This window comes from Procambarus clarkii, chromosome 25, assembly GCF_040958095.1.
Source record: "Procambarus clarkii isolate CNS0578487 chromosome 25, FALCON_Pclarkii_2.0, whole genome shotgun sequence".
NCBI lineage: Eukaryota > Metazoa > Arthropoda > Malacostraca > Decapoda > Cambaridae > Procambarus > Procambarus clarkii.
Window position 1 is genome coordinate 3,561,173 of NC_091174.1, and position 22,322 is coordinate 3,583,494.

At 43.3% G+C, this 22,322-nt stretch overlaps 1 protein-coding gene across 3 annotated transcripts in view; it reads right to left on the reverse strand.

The window, feature by feature from the left end:
• The window catches only part of glob1 (globin 1), a 70,770-nt gene that overhangs the window by 10,867 nt on the left and 37,581 nt on the right, over positions 1-22,322 (reverse strand). For all 3 annotated transcript variants that reach the window (XM_069331174.1, XM_069331175.1, XM_069331173.1), the window contains exon 3: positions 3,159-3,263. In XM_069331174.1, the coding sequence (XP_069187275.1) occupies positions 3,159-3,263 (105 nt within the window). The remainder of the gene's footprint in view (positions 1-3,158; positions 3,264-22,322) is intronic.

Here is a 22,322-nt window from a genome sequence, read left to right on the forward strand (position 1 = left end):
AAATTTTTCTAGAGAGAGAGAGAGAGAGAGAGATAGAGAGAGCACAGGTGCAGTAAACCAGGAAGGTTGAGCACACAGGTGCAGTAAACCAGGACGGTTGAGCACACAGGTGCAGTAAACCAGGAAGGTTGAGCACACAGGTGCAGTAAACCTCAGGTAACGTGTTGCCAGTGGCAATACAGTCGAGGATAAACAAGGACTGGGAGCCAAATATTGACCCAGCCCTCTAGTTACACTCTGTACTCCCGCCTGCCTCTAGTCACCTGTTTCTGCCTCTAGGGGGACGAGTTCTAGCTCTTGGACCCAACCTTTCCAATCGCCGGTTGTCTAATGCAAGGCCTTCCGGCCTATTATTAAAATCAAGAACGGTTGTGTGTGTGTGGATAAAGGTATTTCCAGAGCTAAATCAGTCTTTGGAGTCTTTGGAAGTTTGGAGCGTCAGAGACAAGTTTATTATATACAATCTTGACAATAGTCTGAAAAGCAGAGTTCCTTAAGTGATAAGTCTCTAGACATCGCTGCTCCAGCAGACAAATGAATACCCACAAGCGTATACAACTATGAAGAAACCTGCCTGTTTAGAAGACTGTATAGAGGCTTCAACAGGTGTTTATAAGGCTCAGTATATAGGTCCTCAACAGGTGTTTATAAGCATCTTAGACTAAGATCCAAAGTCAACACCTGGGGACATTTGGTGACCCTCAAGACACAGCAGGAGGCGAGGCTCTCTGACTTGAAGGGTCAACACAAGGACGACATACATGGAGGCCAGAGCCAAGCGTCACCCAGAAGGTGGACCCCTTGCCAAGGTCGAAGCAAGGATAAGATAATGAAAATATATTCTCATTCTTTGTTATCCACAATTTCTTGTATAGATCGTTGTATTTTTTTATTGCAAGATAAAAATGTGTTTGTCTAGAACTGATAAAAATGAATGGGTGAATCTTGAACAAAAGATGGTGAATGTTTTTAATGTTGAACAGTGAGCGTTTGTTTCATCAAAGTGGGAAGTGAAAAAGGAGGGTGGATGGGGAGGCAGTGTGTGTGGGGGGGACCACACACACACACACACACACACACACACACACACACACACACACACACACACACACACACACACACACACACACACAAAAATGAGGGCAGTAATCAGAGGCAATGTATCAGAATGGAGAAATGTCACAAGTGGAGTACCACAGGGTTCAGTTCTTGCACCAGTGATGTTTATTGTGTACATAAATGATCTACCAGTTGGTATACAGAATTATATGAACATGTTTGCTGATGATGCTAAGATAATAGGAAGGATAAGAAATTTAGATGACTGTCATGCCCTTCAAGAAGACCTGGACAAAATAAGTATATGGAGCACCACTTGGCAAATGGAATTTAATGTTAATAAATGTCATGTTATGGAATGTGGAATAGGAGAACATAGACCCCACACAACCTATATATTATGTGAGAAATCTTTAAAGAATTCTGATAAAGAAAGAGATCTAGGAGTGGTTCTAGATAGAAAACTATCACCTGAGGACCACATAAAGAATATTGTGCAAGGAGCCTATGCTATGCTTTCTAACTTCAGAATTGCATTTAAATACATGGATGGCGATATACTAAAGAAATTGTTCATGACTTTTGTTAGGCCAAAGCTAGAATATGCAGCTGTTGTGTGGTGCCCATATCTTAAGAAGCACATCAACAAACTGGAAAAGGTGCAAAGACATGCTACTAAGTGGCTCCCAGAACTGAAGGGCAAGAGCTACGAGGAGAGGTTAGAAGCATTAAATATGCCAAAACTAGAGGACAGAAGAAAAAGAGGTGATATGATCACTACATACAAAATAGTTACAGGAATTGATAAAATCGACAGGGAAGACTTCCTGAGACCTGGAATTTCAAGAACAAGAGGTCATAGATTTAAACTAGCTAAACACAGATGCCGAAGAAATATAAGAAAATTCACCTTCGCAAATAGAGTGGTAGACGGTTGGAACAAGTTAAGTGAGAAGGTGGTGGAGGCCAAGACCGTCAGTAGTTTCAAAGCGTTATATGACAAAGAGTGCTGGGAAGACGGGACACCACGAGCGTAGCTCTCATCCTGTAACTACACTTAGGTAATTACACTTAGGTAATTACACACACTGTCTCTCGCTCTGTCTCTGTGTGTGTGTGTGTCTCTCTCTCTCTCCCTCCTCTCTATTTGCAATTTTCTTGTCTCAATCACTAGCTCCCTTCTTCTCTCCTTTCTCTCACTCTGTCTCTCTTTTCTTGTCTCTTGCCCCTCTCTTTTATAATACGTTCAACTGGAAAATGAATATTATAATTCAATAAATATATAGTTTTATCAGTGACACTAAATTATCAAAGATACCCCCAGAGAAGAAGCCGTTTTCTCAGAGCCGTTTTCTGTATTCAGCTTCGGTTTCAAAATACAAAAATAAATATTTTGGCGCGTTTTTTGAGTCAGTTTAATTACCGGGTTTAAAAATGTAAACGCAGGTATCTTGCACAACGATCAAAATCTAATTAAAAGATAAATATTTTATATTGCGTTTATGTTTGTTATTGTACGTCTGCGGTCGTGTGTGGTGTTCCACAGGGAGCTACTGACCTAAGGGCGTGGTGTTCCACAGGGAGCTACTGACCTAAGGGCGTGGTGTTCCACAGGGAGCTACTGACATAAGGGTGTGGTGTTCCACAGGGAGCTACTGACCTAAGGGTGTGGTGTTCCACAGGGAGCTACTGACCTAAGGGTGTGGTGTTCCACAGGGAGCTACTGACCTAAGGGTGTGGTGTTCCACAGGGAGCTACTGACCTAAGGGCGTGGTGTTCCACAGGGAGCTACTGACCTAAGGGTGTGGTGTTCCACAGGGAGCTACTGACCTAAGGGCGTGGTGTTCCACAGGGAGCTACTGACCTAAGGGCGTGGTGTTCCACAAGGAGCTACTGACCAGGGGGCGTGTGTTCCACAGGGAGCTACTGACCAGGGGGCGTGGTGTTCCACAAGGAGCTACCGACCAGGGGGCGTGTGTTCCACAAGGAGCTACTGACCAGGGGGCGTGGTGTTCCACAAGGAGCTACCGACCAGGGGGCGTGTGTTCCACAAGGAGCTACCGACCAGGGGGCGTGGTGTTCCACAAGGAGCTACTGACCTGAGAGCGTGGGCGCGGAGCTCCTTGGACTGCTGGACCTGTTCCATGGGCAACCCACGGAACGGGGTGAACACCTCTTGGACGTCCGGATGCGTCTCAAACAACCTGTTGGAACAAGTAATGAATTAATCAACAGATTCCAAACAAAAGTTTGTTATCCGCTTTAATCTAAAATCATTAAAACCAAAATGTTTATATCCAGAAAAAAATGGTGATAAGAGTTTAAGGAATCTAGGCATTATATATTTCAAGAATATATTAATTAATCAGCATTCCTCAGTGATTAACTTTGATCAAACTTATCAAATTCTTTCTTTAAAACATTTAATACATTCACAGACACGAAGTAGCAAATCCAATTTTATTTTCGAGGTGTCGGCCTTGAGGGGCTTGGATTATTCCTTTAATAGAGAGGATAAAGGATAATTTTAAAGGCAGCTAGTAAATCAGATCTTGTTGGGAGGGGGCGAGGTGTTCCCTCTAGCTCTGATTGGTCCGGACTGATTGGCAGAACTGAGCCCCAGATGCCGCCAAAAGCATTGATCTGAACCAATCATTGATTCCTGATCTTCAAATTAATGCAATCCTTTATTGCTGATTCAACTGACGCTTTCTCTTACTCTCCAATCTTCCCAATCTTAACCTCTTCCCCCTTTCACCATCTTCTCTCCTTCACAATCTTCCCTCAAGCCTACACAATCTTCCCTCCGCCCTAAATTCACAATCTTCCCTCAAGCCTACACAATCTTCCCTCCGCCCTAAACTCACAATCTTCCCTCAAGCCTACACAATCTTCCCTCCGCCCTAAATTCACAATCTTCCCTTCCGTATTCACACTCACGCGGATCTCGGATAATCCAGCTTACTCAACAGGCAAAACAGAGCTATTCCACGCCTCCTTGGAAGTCCTTGCTGTGTGGACAGAGAGCAAAGGATATAATGACCACAACAGAAGAACGACGCAAGGGGTCGCTGTAATCCTCCAAGCACAGGCAGTGAGGGGTCATACCAGCACAGGCAGTGGGTCAGGTTCTTTGGCAACCTTCACTATAATTTCTGTGTTTGAAAACCTGTTTTAATCGTCTTTGTGATAAAATTCATGTTTTATTTTTACATTTCCAACACGTATTGCATATTTTCTGTCGTTTGCAGGTTAAGTGTGACCAAATAGAGCAACACATGGCTGCTGGACACATAGAATGGAGCAAATCTATTACCATGAGAGACCACACTCTCCCCTTCCAACCACCTGGCTAGTTATTTGTAAATTGACAAGTGAACCTTTGTTCTAAATAGAGATTATTCTCAAGTTATAACTTTATTGTAATATAAATCGTTGGTTTAAAATATAAAAAGTGCATGCTGAAAATGTTTTCATGTAAGAATTTGGTTTTCTGTGAACAGAATTCTCGGGTAAACTGAAATAGTTTTCGAATTCCATATTTCACATTATTGGCAGTAATACACCATATTAACATAAGCAAACTTAATGAAACCTATTCAAACCCTTAACCTAACTATGGATTAAGATTAGTTAATGGTACTAATCATGAAGTTGTTCCCAATCCCTTCTCTTGAGTGGATCTGCTCCCCGAGGACAGGTTGGCAGAATGATTAGGTCCAGTCTGATGGAAACTTTTAATTGCGCATAGACTGTTTATGCTGTGTTGGTGTGAACTAGCCTAGTAGTGCTTGCGGAGGGTTGAGCTTCAGCTCTTTGGTCCCGCCTCTCAACTGTCAATCAACTGGTGTACAGATTCTTGAGCCTACTGGGCTCTATCATATATACATTTGAAACTGTGTATGGAGTCAGCCTCCACCACATCACTGCCTAGTGCATTACATTTGTTAACTACTCTGACACTGAAAAAAGTTTTTTCTAATATCTCTGTGGCTCATGTGGGTACTAAGTTTCCACCTGTGTCCCCTTGTTTGTGTGTCCCTTACGTTAAATAGTCTTTATCTACCGTATGAATTACTCTGAGAATCTTGCATGTGGTGATCATATCCCCCCCTAACTCTTCTGTTTTGCAGCGATATGAGGTTTAGTTCCCGTAGTCTCTCACCCAACCACTTGGGCTGGACGGTAGAGCGACGGTCTCGCTTCATGCAGGTCGGCGTTCAATCCCCGACCATCCAAGTGGTTGGGGGGGAGGGGCACAATTCCTTCCCCCCCCTCCACGTCCTATCCCAAAGCCTTATCCTGACCCCTTCCCAGTGCTATATAGTCTTAATGGCTTAGTGCTTTCCCCTGAAAACTCCCACTCCCGTAGTCTCTCCTCGTATCTCATACCTCTCAGCTCGGGTACTAGTCTGGTGGCAAACCTCTGAACCTTCCGTAATTTAGTTTTGTGCTTGAAATACGGACTCCATGCTGGCGCTGCACACTCCAGAATTGGTGAATTACAGAAGGCCATTTGTGAGTCAATGAGGGCCATTTTGGACATCAGAAATTACTCTTTTTCGAGCATTAATCACGCTTTGAAATATATAAAAGATCTGACGGGATTTTTTGGGCTTGCGAGAATTCCGACTCTATTGTCAGTCAACTTAGAGGTCGTTTTAGCATGGCATGCAGTTCACAATAGGAATCTGGATATAAAATGTTCCCCCAGAAGCCTCATATAAGCGCAGTTTGAAGAATGTTTAGACGACGATGAAGTGATGAAGTAGTGTATGACGATAATGATGGGGATGAGGCAGAAGACAGAGGAGATAAAGATAAGACTAAAAGTCAAATAATAAACAAGGCGAGGGAACAGAAAAAAATGAGCTAAAGAGTAGAGAAGGAAGAACACACACACACACACACACACACACACACACACACACACACACACACACACACACACACACACATTAGGCAGTGATGTGGTGGAGGCTGACTCCATACACAGTTTCAAATGTAGATATGATAGAGCCCAGTAGGCTCAGGAATCTGTACACCAGTTGATTAACGGTTGAGAGGCGGGACCAAAGAGCCAAAGCTCAACCCCCGCAAGCACAATTAGGTGAGTACACACACACACACACACACACACCAGAACGTAATACCAGTAAGTGGAAAGATGATAAGAACGTGCCAAGAGACCAACAGAACAACACACCCAACAGTAACGTGAAAGGTTTGCAGGGAGACAGGTCTCGCGGGTCGAGGCCCCCAGAACCACCTCCGTTCCTGCACCCAGCGCCACCAAGCAAGAGAGATGAACACATCAAAAGTTATATAATACACTTAGGGGGGGAATGAACACGTTCGAAAAAACGAAATGTCGAGAACGAATAAACGAGAGGCCATGAGAGGAAGCTAGAGATGCTGATAAGTAAACAAGAAGTTGAGGCAATGCTAAACATGAAGAATTCAACAATGAAATCATCTCTAGCCTAGCTAAGAGACAGCTGAAGCCAACATCTAGGACAAATAGATAAAAAATCACACCACTAAACACACCATCACACATATATACATCACCAAACATTTCCTCTTTACTGCATTGTTAATTTTTTTTGCTCGATAAGAACATTTCCTATCATGTGTACCTAGCGGGTGGGAAACAGAGACAGAGAGTTTTCAATATCCTGACACACAGCCTTCGGGAATAAAATCTCCATTCATTACAACTTTACCGGTGATAATATTACCTTTACCCTCACTCAGACCCTTCAAGCACACACTCTATGTCCTCGAAACACATTGGATAGTCTCTCAATGTCTCTTATTCTCTCCACTCTCTATCTCATTCTATTCCTGTCTGTATTATACCTAGTTTACCTGCCCGAAACGCTTTGCGTAATAGTGGCTTTAGGCATTGTATGTACTAGCTCTATCTATAAAGCCAACAAACTTTGTAAAATCTCTTTATGTACCTTACCTAAATAAAAATTATTATTATTATTATAGTTCTCTCTCCCTTTCTGTTCGCTCTTTATCTGCCTATTTTCAATTTTTTTTCTTTGGATCTGCTTCGTTTAATGACTGTGTCACTCTTTTATTATTTTCATTTCTCTTTTTTCAACACTGTCTCTTCGTTCTTTCATCTGTCTGTCTGTCTAGTTTTCAATTTAAAAAGTCATTGAAACTTCCAGTGAAATGTTGACAATAGCGGTGCCTACGCTTTGTGTTGTGATGAGGTGATTGTGCTGTGATGAGCTGATTGTGCTGTGATGAGGTGATTGTGCTGTGATGAGGTGATTGTGCTGTGATGAGTTGATTGTGTTGTGATGAGGTGATTGTGCTGTGATGAGGTGATTGCTGTGATGAGGTGATTGTGCTGTGATGAGGTGATTGTGCTGTGATGAGGTGATTGTGTTGTGATGAGCTCATTGTGCTGTGATGAGTTGATTGTGCTGTGATGAGTTGATTGTGCTGTGATGAGCTGATTGTGCTGTGATGAGGTGATTGTGCTGTGATGAGGTGATTGTGTTGTGATGAGGTGATTGTGCTGTGATGAGCTGATTGTGTTGTGATGAGTTGATTGTGCTGTGATGAGCTCATTGTGCTGTGATGAGTTGATTGTGCTGTGATGAGCTGATTGTGCTGTGATGAGGTGATTGTGCTGTGATGAGGTGATTGTGCTGTGATGAGGTGATTGTGCTGTGATGAAGTCAATGTGCTGTGATGAGGTGATTGTGCTGTGATGAAGTCAATGTGCTGTGATGAGGTGATTGTGCTGTGATGAGTTGATTGTGCTGTGATGAGCTGATTGTGCTGTGATGAGCTGATTGTGCTGTGATGAGCTGATTGTGGTGACGAGTTGCTTCTGATCAGCGATGGTTGATTAGTTGATTGTTCCAACCAGGGTTGATGAATTGATCAAGCTGTTAAATGATGAAGAAGATGATGAATATGAAGATTATGAGGATATTAAAGATACGAGCGTGACAGCAGTACTGATGACCACTGCCGGATACCTGTTGTTTGCTAGGTGAACAGAGGCATCAGGTGTAAAGAAACGTTGCCCAAACGTCTCGACGTGGCACTCATTTTGAAGTAGTTTCATAAATTTTCTACCATGTGAACAAATTAATTGTTTTACTCTGTGACGCGTTATTTTTTTTTTAGATCCTGTGCTTAGGAAAAAAAAGTATATTATAATACATATTTTATTTAATATTTTGTCAAAAAAGTATATGTTTCTACAAGAATTTAAATTTTAGTGTTTTCGTAATTAATAATATTAAAAGAAATTGTATTAAAGTTTTTGTTTTTGTTTACACAGCAGTTACAGCCCCGCTCCTGTGCCAGGTAAGTCCACTACGGGCTCACCATAGCCCGTGCTACTTGCCCCGCTCCTGTGCCAGGTAAGTCCACTACGGGCTCACCATAGCCCGTGCTACTTGCCCCGTTCCTGTGCCAGGTAAGTCCACTACGGGCTCACCATAGCCCGTGCTACTTGCCCCGCTCCTGTGCCAGGTAAGTCCACCACGGGCTCACCATAGCCCGTGCTACTTGGAACTTGTTCCGAGCAGCTGAATCTATAACAACAACCTATTTTACACTCGGTACCGCTCCTGTGCCACCTGTGCCAGGTAAGTCCACTACGGGCTCACCGTAGCCCGTGCTACTTGCCCCGTTCCTGTGCCAGGTAAGTCCACTACGGGCTCACCATAGCCCGTGCTACTTGCCCCGTTCCTGTGCCAGGTAAGTCCACTACGGGCTCACCATAGCCCGTGCTACTTGCCCCGTTCCTGTGCCAGGTAAGTCCACTACGGGCTCACCGTAGCCCGTGCTACTTGCCCCGCTCCTGTGCCAGGTAAGTCCACTACGGGCTCACCGTAGCCCGTGCTACTTGCCCCGTTCCTGTGCCAGGTAAGTCCACTACGGGCTCACCATAGCCCGTGCTACTTGCCCCGCTCCTGTGCCAGGTAAGTCCACTACGGGCTCACCGTAGCCCGTGCTACTTGCCCCGTTCCTGTGCCAGGTAAGTCCACTACGGGCTCACCATAGCCCGTGCTACTTGCAACTTTTTGTTCCCAGTAGCTGTATGTAAATTAACCACAACAGGAGAGAGAGAGAGAGAGAGAGAGAGAGAGAGAGAGAGAGAGAGAGAGAGAGAGAGAGAGAGAGAGAGAGAGAGAGAGAGAGAGAGCATTAACCATCTATTATTCAAATTTACTAACTAGCCTTTAAACTGCTCTACCATCGGTCTGATCTCGCAAGAAGCCTACAGGTCTTCTCTGCAGTCTTCCTCTGCTGTAGTGTGCCAGAATTATACAGCTGCTAGAATGCCTTTCTATAATCTACAGGACAGTACCTCTCTCTAATCGACCGGAAACCCTCTCTATAATCTACCAGTGTCCCACTATTTAACGTTGCTGATTTCATCTCTATAATCTAACACGTATACTCTGTAATCTACTAAATATTATGCAAGAGTTCTTCACCTCTCTAAGCTATACTTATCCTCCCTATAATCTACCACAATTCTCCCTTTTATAATCTACCTGAACTTCTAATCATATAATCCACTCGAAGCCCTCTCAATTAATCTACTCGAAGCTCTCTAATATAATCTACTCGAGACTCTTAAAAATATAACCTAAGTGAGACTAATATAATGTTATCTTGAGATGATTTCGGGGCTTTAGTGTCCCCGCGGCCCGGTCCTCGACCAGGCCTCCACCCCCAGGAAGCAGCCCGTGACAGCTGACTAACACCCAGGTACCTATTTTACTGCTAGGTAACAGGGGCATAGGGTGAAAGAAACTCTGCCCATTGTTTCTCGCCGGCGCCTGGGATCGAACCCAGGACCACAGGATCACAAGTCCCGCGTGCTATCCGCTCGGCCGACCGGCTCCCCGAGCCGGTCGGCCGTACTTAAATGTACTATTTACTATGTACTATGTACTATGTACCGTACTATTTAATGTACTTAAAGCTATTTCATCGAATGATATAGTTAAACTGTACTGAAGTTCTGTCAGGTAATCTGCCATTTTTCCTCCTCAGTAATCAGCTTTGTCCAGGAATTTCCATTTCCAGGATGTAGAGATTATTTCCCGGGAAAATATTGGGGAAATTTGGTTCGCAAATTCAAATGATATATTTCTTATTTTGCCACGATAAGAGTCTTTAATTTGACTACCTCCGTCCGAGGGCTAAGGAGGATGAGATGTTTTTTTTTTCTCACACACTTTATATATATTTGTGTGTGTGTGTGTGTGTGTGTGTGTGTGTGTGTGTGTGTGTGTGTGTGTGTGTGTGTGTGTGTGTGTGTGTCTCGATATGCTGGACAGCCATATAAACAGTCCCCTCAGAGAGGTAAATTATTTCTGCTTCTCCATGACATGCTCCTTCACCTTTATTTCAAAATACAAGCAGAAAAATGACTGGGCATTTCTCCTGTTTGACTTCCATTCATATCCACACTCTCTCTTACTGATTCAAGACGTCCTCTTTTCCAAAGCCTTTGTTTGGGGAGTCTCATTGTGTGTGTGTGCGTGCGTGTGTGTGTGTGTGTGTGTGTGTGTGTGTGTGTGTGTGTGTGTGTGTGTGTGTGTGTGTGTGTGTCTGAATGTATATAAGTCTGTCTGTCTGTACCTTATGTTCTGTATTCTGTCTGTATGTATCTTGTACCTGTCTGCTGGAGAAAGTGGAGGGAGGGAGCTATTGCAGGTGTGGAGAGGTGTGGAGGGGGGTATGTGGGTGTGGTGGAGTGGGTGTGGTGGAGTGGGTGTGGTGGAGTGGGTGTGGTGGAGAGAAAGAGAGGGAAGGGGGGGGGGCAGTAAAGGTGGCAGTTTAGGAGAGGGGGGGGGGGTGAGAGGTGTGGAGTGAGGATTGAACACCGACCTGCATGAAGCGAGACCGTCGCTCTACCGTCCAACCCAAGTGGAAGAGACTAATTAGCAAGTATACAGTTGGCAGCCAGTGAAGGAGGCAGTTTGTTCCATGCAGGAGGCAGTTTGTTCCATGCAGGAGGCAGTTTGTACCATGAAGGAGGCAGTTTGTACCATGCAGGAGGCAGTTTGTACCATGAAGGAGGCAGTTTGTACCATGGAGGAGGCAGTTTGTTCCATGCAGGAGGCAGTTTGTTCCATGCAGGAGGCAGTTTGTTCCATGCAGGAGGCAGTTTGTTCCATGCAGGAGGCAGTTTGTACCATGCAGAAGGCAGTTTGTTCCATGCAGGAGGCAGTTTGTTCCATGCAGGAGGCAGTTTGTACCATGAAGGAGGCAGTTTGTTCCATGCAGGAGGCAGTTTGTTCCATGCAGGAGGCAGTTTGTACCATGAAGGAGGCAGTTTGTACCATGCAGGAGGCAGTTTGTACCATGCAGGAGGCAGTTTGTACCATGCAGGAGGCAGTTTGTACCATGCAGGAGGCAGTTTGTTCCATGCAGGAGGCAGTTTGTACCATGCAGGAGGCAGTTTGTACCATGCAGGAGGCAGTTTGTACCATGAAGGAGGCAGTTTGTACCATGCAGGAGGCAGTTTGTTCCATGCAGGAGGCAGTTTGTACCATGCAGGAGGCAGTTTGTACCATGAAGGAGGCAGTTTGTACCATGCAGGAGGCAGTTTGTTCCATGCAGGAGGCAGTTTGTACCATGCAGGAGGCAGTTTGTTCCATGCAGGAGGCAGTTTGTACCATGCAGGAGGCAGTTTGTACCATGCAGGAGGCAGTTTGTACCATGCAGGAGGCAGTTTGTACCATGCAGGAGGCAGTTTGTACCATGCAGGAGGCAGTTTGTACCATGCAGGAGGCAGTTTGTACCATGCAGGAGGCAGTTTGTTCCATGCAGGAGGCAGTTTGTACCATGCAGGAGGCAGTTTGTTCCATGCAGGAGGCAGTTTGTACCATGAAGGAGGCAGTTTGTACCATGCAGGAGGTAGTTTGTACCATGCAGGAGGCAGTTTGTACCATGCAGGAGGCAGTTTGTACCATGAAGGAGGCAGTTTGTACCATGCAGGAGGCAGTTTGTACCATGCAGGAGGCAGTTTGTACCATGCAGGAGGCAGTTTGTTAAATGCAGGAGGCAGTTTGTACCATGCAGGAGGCAGTTTGTACCATGCAGGAGGCAGTTTGTACCATGCAGGAGGCAGTTTGTACCATGCAGGAGGCAGTTTGTACCATGCAGGAGGCAGTTTGTTCCATGCAGGAGGCAGTTTGTACCATGCAGGAGGCAGTTTGTTCCATGCAGGAGGCAGTTTGTACCATGCAGGAGGCAGTTTGTTCCATGCAGGAGGCAGTTTGTACCATGCAGGAGGCAGTTTGTACCATGCAGGAGGCAGTTTGTACCATGCAGGAGGCAGTTTGTACCATGCAGGAGGCAGTTTGTACCATGCAGGAGGCAGTTTGTACCATGCAGGAGGCAGTTTGTACCATGCAGGAGGCAGTTTGTACCATGCAGGAGGCAGTTTGTACCATGCAGGAGGCAGTTTGTTCCATGCAGGAGGCAGTTTGTACCATGCAGGAGGCAGTTTGTACCATGCAGGAGGCAGTTTGTACCATGCAGGAGGCAGTTTGTACCATGCAGGAGGCAGTTTGTACCATGCAGGAGGCAGTTTGTACCATGCAGGAGGCAGTTTGTTCCATGCAGGAGGCAGTTTGTACCATGCAGGAGGCAGTTTGTACCATGCAGGAGGCAGTTTGTACCATGCAGGAGGCAGTTTGTACCATGCAGGAGGCAGTTTGTACCATGCAGGAGGCAGTTTGTACCATGCAGGAGGCATCAGGCGACATCTTCACTACAAATAGAAGTCGTTTGATATTAATGTTGCCTCTCACTTTGATAGTGTCTCTCACTTTGATAGTGTCTCTCACTCTGATAGTGTCTCTCACTTTGATAGTGTCTCTCACTTTGATAGTGTCTCTCACTCTGATAGTGTCTCTCACTCTGATAGTGTCTCTCACTTTGATAGTGTCTCTCACTCTGATAGTGTCTCTTCACTCTCCGTCTGTCAGGGAGACTGTAGGGACGAGTGACCACCTGACTGACTCCCCACACAAGCGACTAACTGGTCGAGAGCCGCGACCATTGACTAGACGAGTCAATCACCCAATCAGTCAGTGACTGGGTGAGCGATTGACTGGAAGAGGCACTAATTGATTGTAAGAAAAGCTGTTACCTGGTCGTGCAACGAATTGATTGTATCATCAACTGTCTGACTGGATGAGCGATTGATTCGGTTAGACAGCGATTGGCTGATTATCTGGACAAGTGACTAGCTGTCTGGACGATATATTGATTGTAAATATGATTTTAGTTGGTTAAGAGTTAATGAGCAAACAGCCAAACAGATTGACAACTTTTAAGTCGTAGTGACACTGATTATCTCAACAAGTCATTGCCTTGACGAGGGGCTGGCAGACTGGCCAATCATAGACTGGGCCAATCACAGACTGGGTCAATCATAGACTGGGCCAATCATAGACTGGGCCAATCATAGACTGGGCCAATCATAGACTGGGCCAATCATAGACTGGGCCAATCATAGACTGGGCCAATCATAGACTGGGCCAATCACAGACTGGGCCAATCACAGTCTGGGCCAATCATAGACTGGTCCAATCATAGACTGGGCCAATCATAGACTGGGCCAATCACAGACTGGGCCAATCACAGACTGGGCCAATCACAGACTGGGCCAATCACAGTCTGGGCCAATCATAGACTGGGCCAATCACAGACTGGGCCAATCACAGACTGGGCCAATCATAGCCTGGGCCAATCATAGACTGGAACACCAACTGACTGAATGACAGAATGGATGGAACCCTAATTATCCAAGCTAATAACTTACGAGTAATTGTGTGGGACCGAGGTACACTCAAACACTTACGAAACATTTACATCTCTCCTCAATCATGGCGGCTTTGTTTACATCTATTCAACAGTTGACAACCTTGGAACCTTAACAAACAACAAAGTTATTTTAGTCTTTAACAACCTCGTGGTCCTTCAGAGCTCATAAACAAATTTAACAACCGTAAACACAGCCGCCGTGATCGAATAAAGATGTAGCGGTTTCGACAGTGGCTGGGTAAAGGCTTGTGGTGAAGAGACCCCTGGACTGGTCAGGGACTATAGATCAAACGGTCTGTTATGCCGTTTCAATGTATGAAGAGTGTACAAAATATGGCATAATAATACATATTCACGATGGAGGAACATTCAGTGATCACCCATCCGGAGTAGAGGGAGCTAGCGAAGAAGGAATGAAAGAAATGAAGAAAGACAATGTCAGGGAAAAAATAAAAGAGCTTCAAGGAATAACTAACTCAAGGAGAAGCAACACAACAACGCAGAAAGCATGCATGAAAAGAATGAAAAAAAATATAGAACTGAGGCTTGGAAAAATATGATAAACGATAAATGAATGAAGACATATAATCCCTTGTATACCACGAAAGCTGTGAACCTAGACTCTGTTATTTAAGATTTAGCTACTCAGAACGAAATGTGCATGTAGCACGGGCTATGGTGAGCCCGTAATTCTGATTCTGGCAGCCCCCTTGTTTTATAAGACAATGAACCAGAATGGTCAAGCTCAACTCTCGAAATTATAATGAAGTGATTATCTGCCCGAAACGCTATGTGTGTGTCAGTGGCTTTACAAGAATGTAAAAACATCAATGCTATGTTATCTTATCAACCCAATGTTCCTTCTGGTGTGTATATATATATAAAACTAAATAAATATGGGCACACTTAGGCGACTAAACACACTCACTAAAACGTCCCACCACACACACTCACCCACGCACTTGCCCACACACACACACCACACACACTCACCACACACACACACACACACTCACCCACACACACACACACACTCACCCACACACTCACCACACACACCCACACACACTCACCACACACACTCACCACACACACACACACTCACCACACACACTCACCACACACACACACTCACCACACACACACACACACACTCACCACACACTCACCACACCTGACCACAACAAGAAAGTCTCACAGGTAATCTCCCTCTCTCCTGCCTGAAGGCATCTTCTCCAAACCTTCAAAGCATCTCAACATTCATATTAGTTCCTGTGGGAGAATCCTCTTCATAAGTTGCTTCTCTTTTTGGCTCTTAAGAGCACTCAGCGCGTCCCAACACAACTTTAAGAGCCTAAAGAGCCAATTTTTGTCCTACCACAGACGTGGCCAGACATTTACAATGCTAACCAGCATTTATATACATTTTCTTCCGTCCTCCATGGACAGGGTGAGAGATTTGTTAAACATATAGTTCAGTGATTTACTGAACAATTAACCAGGTGATTGCAGTGCTTATAAAATGCATACCTAACCTACTCACAGAAATACATAAATGCAAATAACCTAAGCAGTCATGGTTCTCGTGTGTGTGTGTGTGTGTGAGCCGTGACGAGGATTCGAACTTACGTCCGAGAGGATCCCAAACGCTGTCCACTGAGCTACGACATGGTAAAAAGAATGTGTTCATTTGATGCATCACCCTATTGTGATTTCTGTGTGTACTAAACCCTGTTCTCGTGATTCGCAAATAACACTGAAAAAAAAACTCGCGGAATTGCTATGAAAGTTCACAAACGTCTAACTTAAAACAGAGTAACAAATCAGGTTGACAGAGAACGCCCTGTCAACTCGCCTGTCCTTTTTTTGACTGAACATTTTGACAGTGTTTAATCAAAGTGTTGGAAATATTAGGCGATTAAGTTATTGTTGACTTTGTCGGGAAAAATATAAATAACTTTTAATTAAGTTTTCGTATTTTATATACCATATAAAGTGCGTATATATATATATATATATATATATATATATGTCGTACCTAATAGCCAGAACGCACTTCTCAGCCTACTATTCAAGGCCCGATTTGCCTAATAAGCCAAGTTTTCATGAATTAATGTTTTTTCGTCTACCTAACCTACCTAACCTAACCTAACCTAGCTTTTTTTGGCTACCTAACCTAACCTTACCTATAAATATAGGTTAGGTTAGGTTAGGTAGGGTTGGTTAGGTTCGGTCATATATCTACGTTAATTTTAACTCCAATAAAAAAAAATTGACCTCATACATAGAGAAAAGGGTTGCTTTATCATTTCATAAGAAAAAAATTATAGTAAATATATTAATTCAGGAAAACTTGACTTATTAGGCAAATCGGGCCTTGAATAGTAGGCTGAGAAGTGAGTTCTGGCTACTAGGTACGACATATATATATATATATATATATATATATATATATGCCCTATCCACTATATTAATACTGTATATAGAACAAAACATTTTATTAAAAGAGATTGAAGTGAATTGTCTCGTGGTGTATCTGACCTAATTTCATATTTAACTGAGGTCATATTTCCCCCTTTATCTGGGGCCGTGCTCCCTGATCTGTTCTCATTTTCTCCTTATCTGTGGAAATATCTCCCCTTATCTCCAGCTATATCCTTTTATATGACCTCCATTCCCCCTTATGAGGTCATATAAGGTCATGAGGTCATTTATTTTTAACCTCATTTCTCCTCCTCGTTTCAACTTTTCATCTGACTTTATTTCACCTTTTTTTCGTAATCACACATTTCCACACCTAGACACTCATTTCTTTCAACTGTTGTATTTCTTCAATCTTATGTCATTTCCACCTCATTAATGTCATTTCCACCTCAGTTAATGTCATTTTCACCTCAGTTGATGTCAGTTCTACTCTCACTTTATTGAATTTCCAGGGCTTTACTTCTGTGATATTTTTCTGTTCCTTTGAGGAGAATCTTCAAGCCGTCAATGGCATAATATTCATTGTTTTGAAATCCAATACTCTGATGTATTGAGTTTGATACCATTATAGCTTACGTCTCTCTCTCTCTCTCTCTCTCTCTCTCTCTCTCTCTCTCTCTCTCTCTCTCTCTCTCTCTCTCTCTCTCTCTCTCTGTCTCTCTCTGTCTCTCTCTCTCTCTCTGTCTCTCTCTCTCTCTCTCTCTCTCTCTCTCTCTCTCTCTCTCTCTCTCTCTCTCTCTCTCTCTCCCTCTCTCTCACTCTCTCTCACTCTCTCTCCCCCTCTCTCTCACTCTCTCTCTCACTCTCTCTCTCACTCTCTCTCTCACTCTCTCTGTCTCTCTCTCTCTCTCTCTCTCTCTCTCTCTCTCTCTCTCTCTCTCTCACTCTCACTCTCTCTCTCTCTCTCTCTCTCTCTCTCTCTCTCTCTCTTCTTTACCCTCACACACGACATATCATCCACTTACAATCAATCTGTAATGATTATTGTTTTTGAAATTATGACCGATACTGCAGTTAATATAATTATTGGAATTATTATCAATGTTTCGTAATTATTGTGTTGCTAGCCAGTTATAGAATAACAGATAATAAGAGAGAAAATCAGTAAACAAATAAAGGCAAGTTGAACAAGCAGGCAAGTGATGTATAGACAAAAGCAAGCAGGAAAAAAAACAATTTTATACAGTAAACACAGACATACAATCCTCTCATACAACAACCGTTAAGTTATGGATAACAAGCATGATAGCAAATAAGCAAACAAACCTTCTACAAATTCAGAAGTAGATAAGAAAGTGAAGAAACAAGCATAAAACCAAACAACTCACGGATGGAACAAACAAGGAAGCAAAGAATGGATTAAACAAGGAAACAAAGAATAGATTACAAATGCAACGAAGCAATCAATCGATTAAACAAAGAAAAAAATAACGGATTAAACATACGAAGAAGCAAACAAATGACTGAAAAAAAGTTCAATTAGTCATTCCTGTTAAACTTTAAAACTTAGAATATTGAAAATTTCCAGAAATTTTTCGCTCGTCCTAAGGACACGCTCTAATACTTTCTCCAATTCACAGCGTTTTGTTTATAACAATAACTGAAGTTTTATTGTGTAAATTTGTAAATTCAGTCGCATTCTGCTGACAAGTTTAAAGTTTATTTTTTTGCACGTATTTTTGTATTTGTTATAGTGTTATAGTGTTATATGTGTTATAGTCATGTCAGTGTTACTAAGGCTGTAAACACTGTTTGGTGAGTACACACACACACACAACACACACACACACACACACACACACACACACACACACACACACACACACACACACACACAACACACACACACACACACACACACACACACACACACACACACACACACACACACATTTAACGCCAACACTTACCAAATGACAAAGAAAAAAGATTGAAGAGGCTTAATATATGCCATAAGACAGGTGCCAGAGATAAGAGACATGAGCTATGAGGACAAGCTAAGTGATTTAAAACTGTCGACATTGGAAGAGAGAGAGAGAATGAGAAGAAAAATGATGACGATTTACAAGACTGTAAGGATGACAGACAGACTAATGAGAGGCCATCTTCTCCAAGTCAGGCACCACAGAACACGATGGAAGTCAGACTAATGAGAGGCCATCTTCTCCAAGTCAGGCACCACAGAACACGATGGAAGTTGAAAGCACAAACGTGCTAGAGAAATATAAGGAAATACACGTATATAGTGAGACTTACAAACCAGGGGCCAGATTCACGAAAGCACTTACGAACCTGTACATCTTTTCTCAATCTTTGGCGGCTTTGTTTACAATTATTAAACAGTTAATGAGCTTCGAAGCACCAGGAGGCTGTTTACAACAGTAATAACAGTTGATTGGCAAGTTTTCATGCTTGTAAACTGTTTAATAAATGTAACCAAAGTCGTCAAAAATTGAGGAAAGATGTACACGTTCGTAAGTGCTTGCTTAAGTGCTTTCGTGAATCTGGCCCCAGAGCCGGTGGAACCAAACTTCGTAATGAGATATATATATTCTTACGCACCAGGAGCAGTATGAGGCGGAGCCCTAGAGCCACATCTCGATCAGTGTAGACACGACTAGCATGGTACAAGCAGGAAAGCACCCAACAAGCACCATATATTACCCAAGACTGTGTGTGTGTCGATGTGCAGGATGTCATCACATTAATTGGACCCCGGACCATGAATACCATCAAAGGCTCCTCCTATATATATATATACTGACGCTCTAATGACTGCCCATATATGCCCAGATATTTATATATTGTGCAGACAAGGTTGTGTGTGTTTGTGTGTGTGTTTGGTGTGCGACAGGTCTCTCTCTCTCTCTCTCTCTCTCTCTCTCTCTCTCTCTCTCTCTCTCTCTCTCTCTCTCCCTCTCTCTCTCTCTCTCTCTCTCCCTCTCCCTCTCCCTCTCTCTCTCTCTCTCTCCCTCTCTCTCTCTCCCTCTCCCTCTCCCTCTCTCTCTCTCTCTCTCTCTCTCTCTCTGTTCCTTTATCACCCATGCAAGGGAGGATAATGATGGAAGAGAAATGTGGCAATAAGGGACAGATGATACCTTTAACCCAGCAAACACGGCGCTATTTTTACCTTTATTACTTTGATGAAAGTTGTATCAAGGTTGTAACAAGGTTGTAATAAGGTTGTCACAAGGTTGTAATAAGGTTGTCACAAGGTTGTAATAAGGTTGTAACAAGGTTGTCACAAGGTTGTCACAAGGTTGTAATAAGGTTGTCACAAGGTTGTAACAAGGTTGTCACAAGGTTGTAACAAGGTTATCACAAGGTTGCCACAACGTTGCAATAAGGTTGTCACAAGGTTGTCACAAGGTTGCAACAAGGTTGTCACAAGGTTGTCACAAGGTTGTGTGCATGAAGGGTTCTCCCCTCCAAGCACTCTGACCTTTAGGAGATTCAAACACTTGGCACCAAGAATGTGATACTATAATTGTTTTAATATTTTTGTGTAATATGAATTCTGTGTCAACTATTGAATTAATGTAAATGTCTTTGTAATATATTGTATGATTGTATGATTATTATTTGCATACTGTATGGATTTGTGAGCTCCTTAATTGAGGGACCTGTCATTGAGAAAGGTAGAAATTGCCTAAGATTCTCTATACTTTGTATTATATTAATAAATCTTACTTGAATTTCAACCTCGACCCCTCAGTTCATCTCCCTAAGGTCGAAACGAAAGGTCGTTTCGAGCTAATGAGAGAACGAAGATTGAAAAATTGAGGTCATATAGGAGTAATCAGCAACCTCTTTATAGTTACTCTCTCTTAAAAAGAAAATATGTTTGATTTTTAACTCTTTAGTTAAATCTGCACCCTTGGGAACTCTTCCTAGACCTTTACTCAGTGGGCACAATACCCAAGAGTGACGCCAGGCTTGGGTATCGTGCCCAGTGGGCGGGTCAACCTTTGGGGAAGCACCATCAAGCTTTTTTAAGAGGTAAAATGGATTCTGGACTGCGCCCGCCGCCAGCCCAGTAATATATGTACCAATATCACCCCCGTCCCTCTCATTCAGTGAGTTATTCCAACCTCAACCCAGTGGGCAAAAGCCGAACGACACCTTACACTGAATCAACGTTGACCAGACCACACACTAGAAGGTGAAGGGACGACGACGTTTCGGTCCGTCCTGGACCATTCTCAAGTCGATTGTGGTCCAGGACGGAACGAAGTCGATTCACAATCGACTTGAGAATGGTCCAGGACGGACCGAAACGTCGTCGTCCCTTCACCTTCTAGTGTGTGGTCTGGTCAACATACTTTAGCCACGTTATTGTGACTCCTCGCCTGCACAGAATCAACGTTTTTGTCAATATATGCCACTGGGGTCGTGCGTGTTCTCACATAACATCTTACACGTAATGGGGAAATAGCACAGGAAATTTTAATATATTTAGCAAGTGGAATTTGCCGCAGGGAGCGTATATACGATCATATCCAGACTTGGCTCATGCTGGGCCCAGTAAGGTCAAAGGTCATACGAGCCACGGTATGTGACGCCCAGAACTTTCTTATCGTATATACATTTAAAACTGTGTATCGAATTGGCTTGAGCAATTTCCTTCTCTTGTTCGGTATATGCGACTCTTAGACTTAAACAATCTTTCTGACATTCATTTGGCTCATCGATGTTTCCAGTGTCCCGTTTTATTATTCCATAATTTAAACATATTGCTTCTATGCTACTTTGTTAGTCTCCTTAAGTATCTTGTACGTCGTTATCATGTCTGCTCTATTTCTTCTTTCCTTCAGTGTAGTGAGACCCCAGTTTCCTCAGTCTTTCTTCATAGCTCAGTCCTCTTAGCTCAGGAACGAGCCTTATTGCATATTTTTGGACATTCACTAGTTTAGTTTCGTGCTTGTTCAGGTAGGGGTTCCATGCCAGGGCAGCACACTCACTAACAGGTCTCACGAAGGATGTATCCAGGACTTGGAAGGGAGATTTATCCAAGTTCCTGAAGGATAACTGACGAATGTCAGCATGGCATAAGCTGCCCTCTTTATTATACAAAAAACGAAAGTATTTACAACAACTATGTGGACGAAAGTATAAATATATCGTGATGGATCACCAGAAAGTTGACTTTTGTAGCTCTGAACTTAAACAAACCAGAAAAGTTTTCATTTTTATGTTGCTAACAAACCCCTAACTTAACCTAACCTATCCCAACTTAACCTAACCTAAAGGAGAGATTATTTTTATTATCAATAGAAGGCACCAAACTGGGAAGGCTATGTAGCAAATCTCTAAAGGAGAGAGAGAGAGAGAGAGAGAGAGAGAGAGAGAGAGAGAGAGAGAGAGAGAGAGAGAGAGAGAGAGAGAGAGAGAGGTATTAGTATGATGTTGTTTAAATTATATATCTGTCGAAACTAGGCCTTTGAGAACCTTTTGATGTCTGCCACACATTCATATCCAATAAACTAATCAATGCAACTTAAATTTGCCGAGTTCAGTTCAAAATTGGACTCCATCTCTTGCGCTCCTGCTCTCTCGTGGACCTGATTATGAGGTGGGTAGTGGGGGTGGGTAGTGGGGGTGGGTAGTGGGGGTGGGTAGTGGGGTGGGAAGTGGGGGGTGGGTTGTGGGATGGGTTGTGGGATGGGTAGAGGGATGGGTAGAGGGATGAGTAGTGGGGATGGGTAGAGGGATGGGTAGGAGGGATGGTGAAAAGCTGTGATAAAGACTGGCGTCTTCGGAAGACATAAAGAATAATATATAACAATTTAGTGTCACAACTCTTCATATACATTTATTGACTTAACACCTCAGCGCTTTGAAAAAAAAATACATCTTTCTACATATATGTAAATAGAAATATAATAGGTGATTGCAGCGCTTTTTACAATGCTAACGAGCATGAATACATTCCCGCCAGCTCT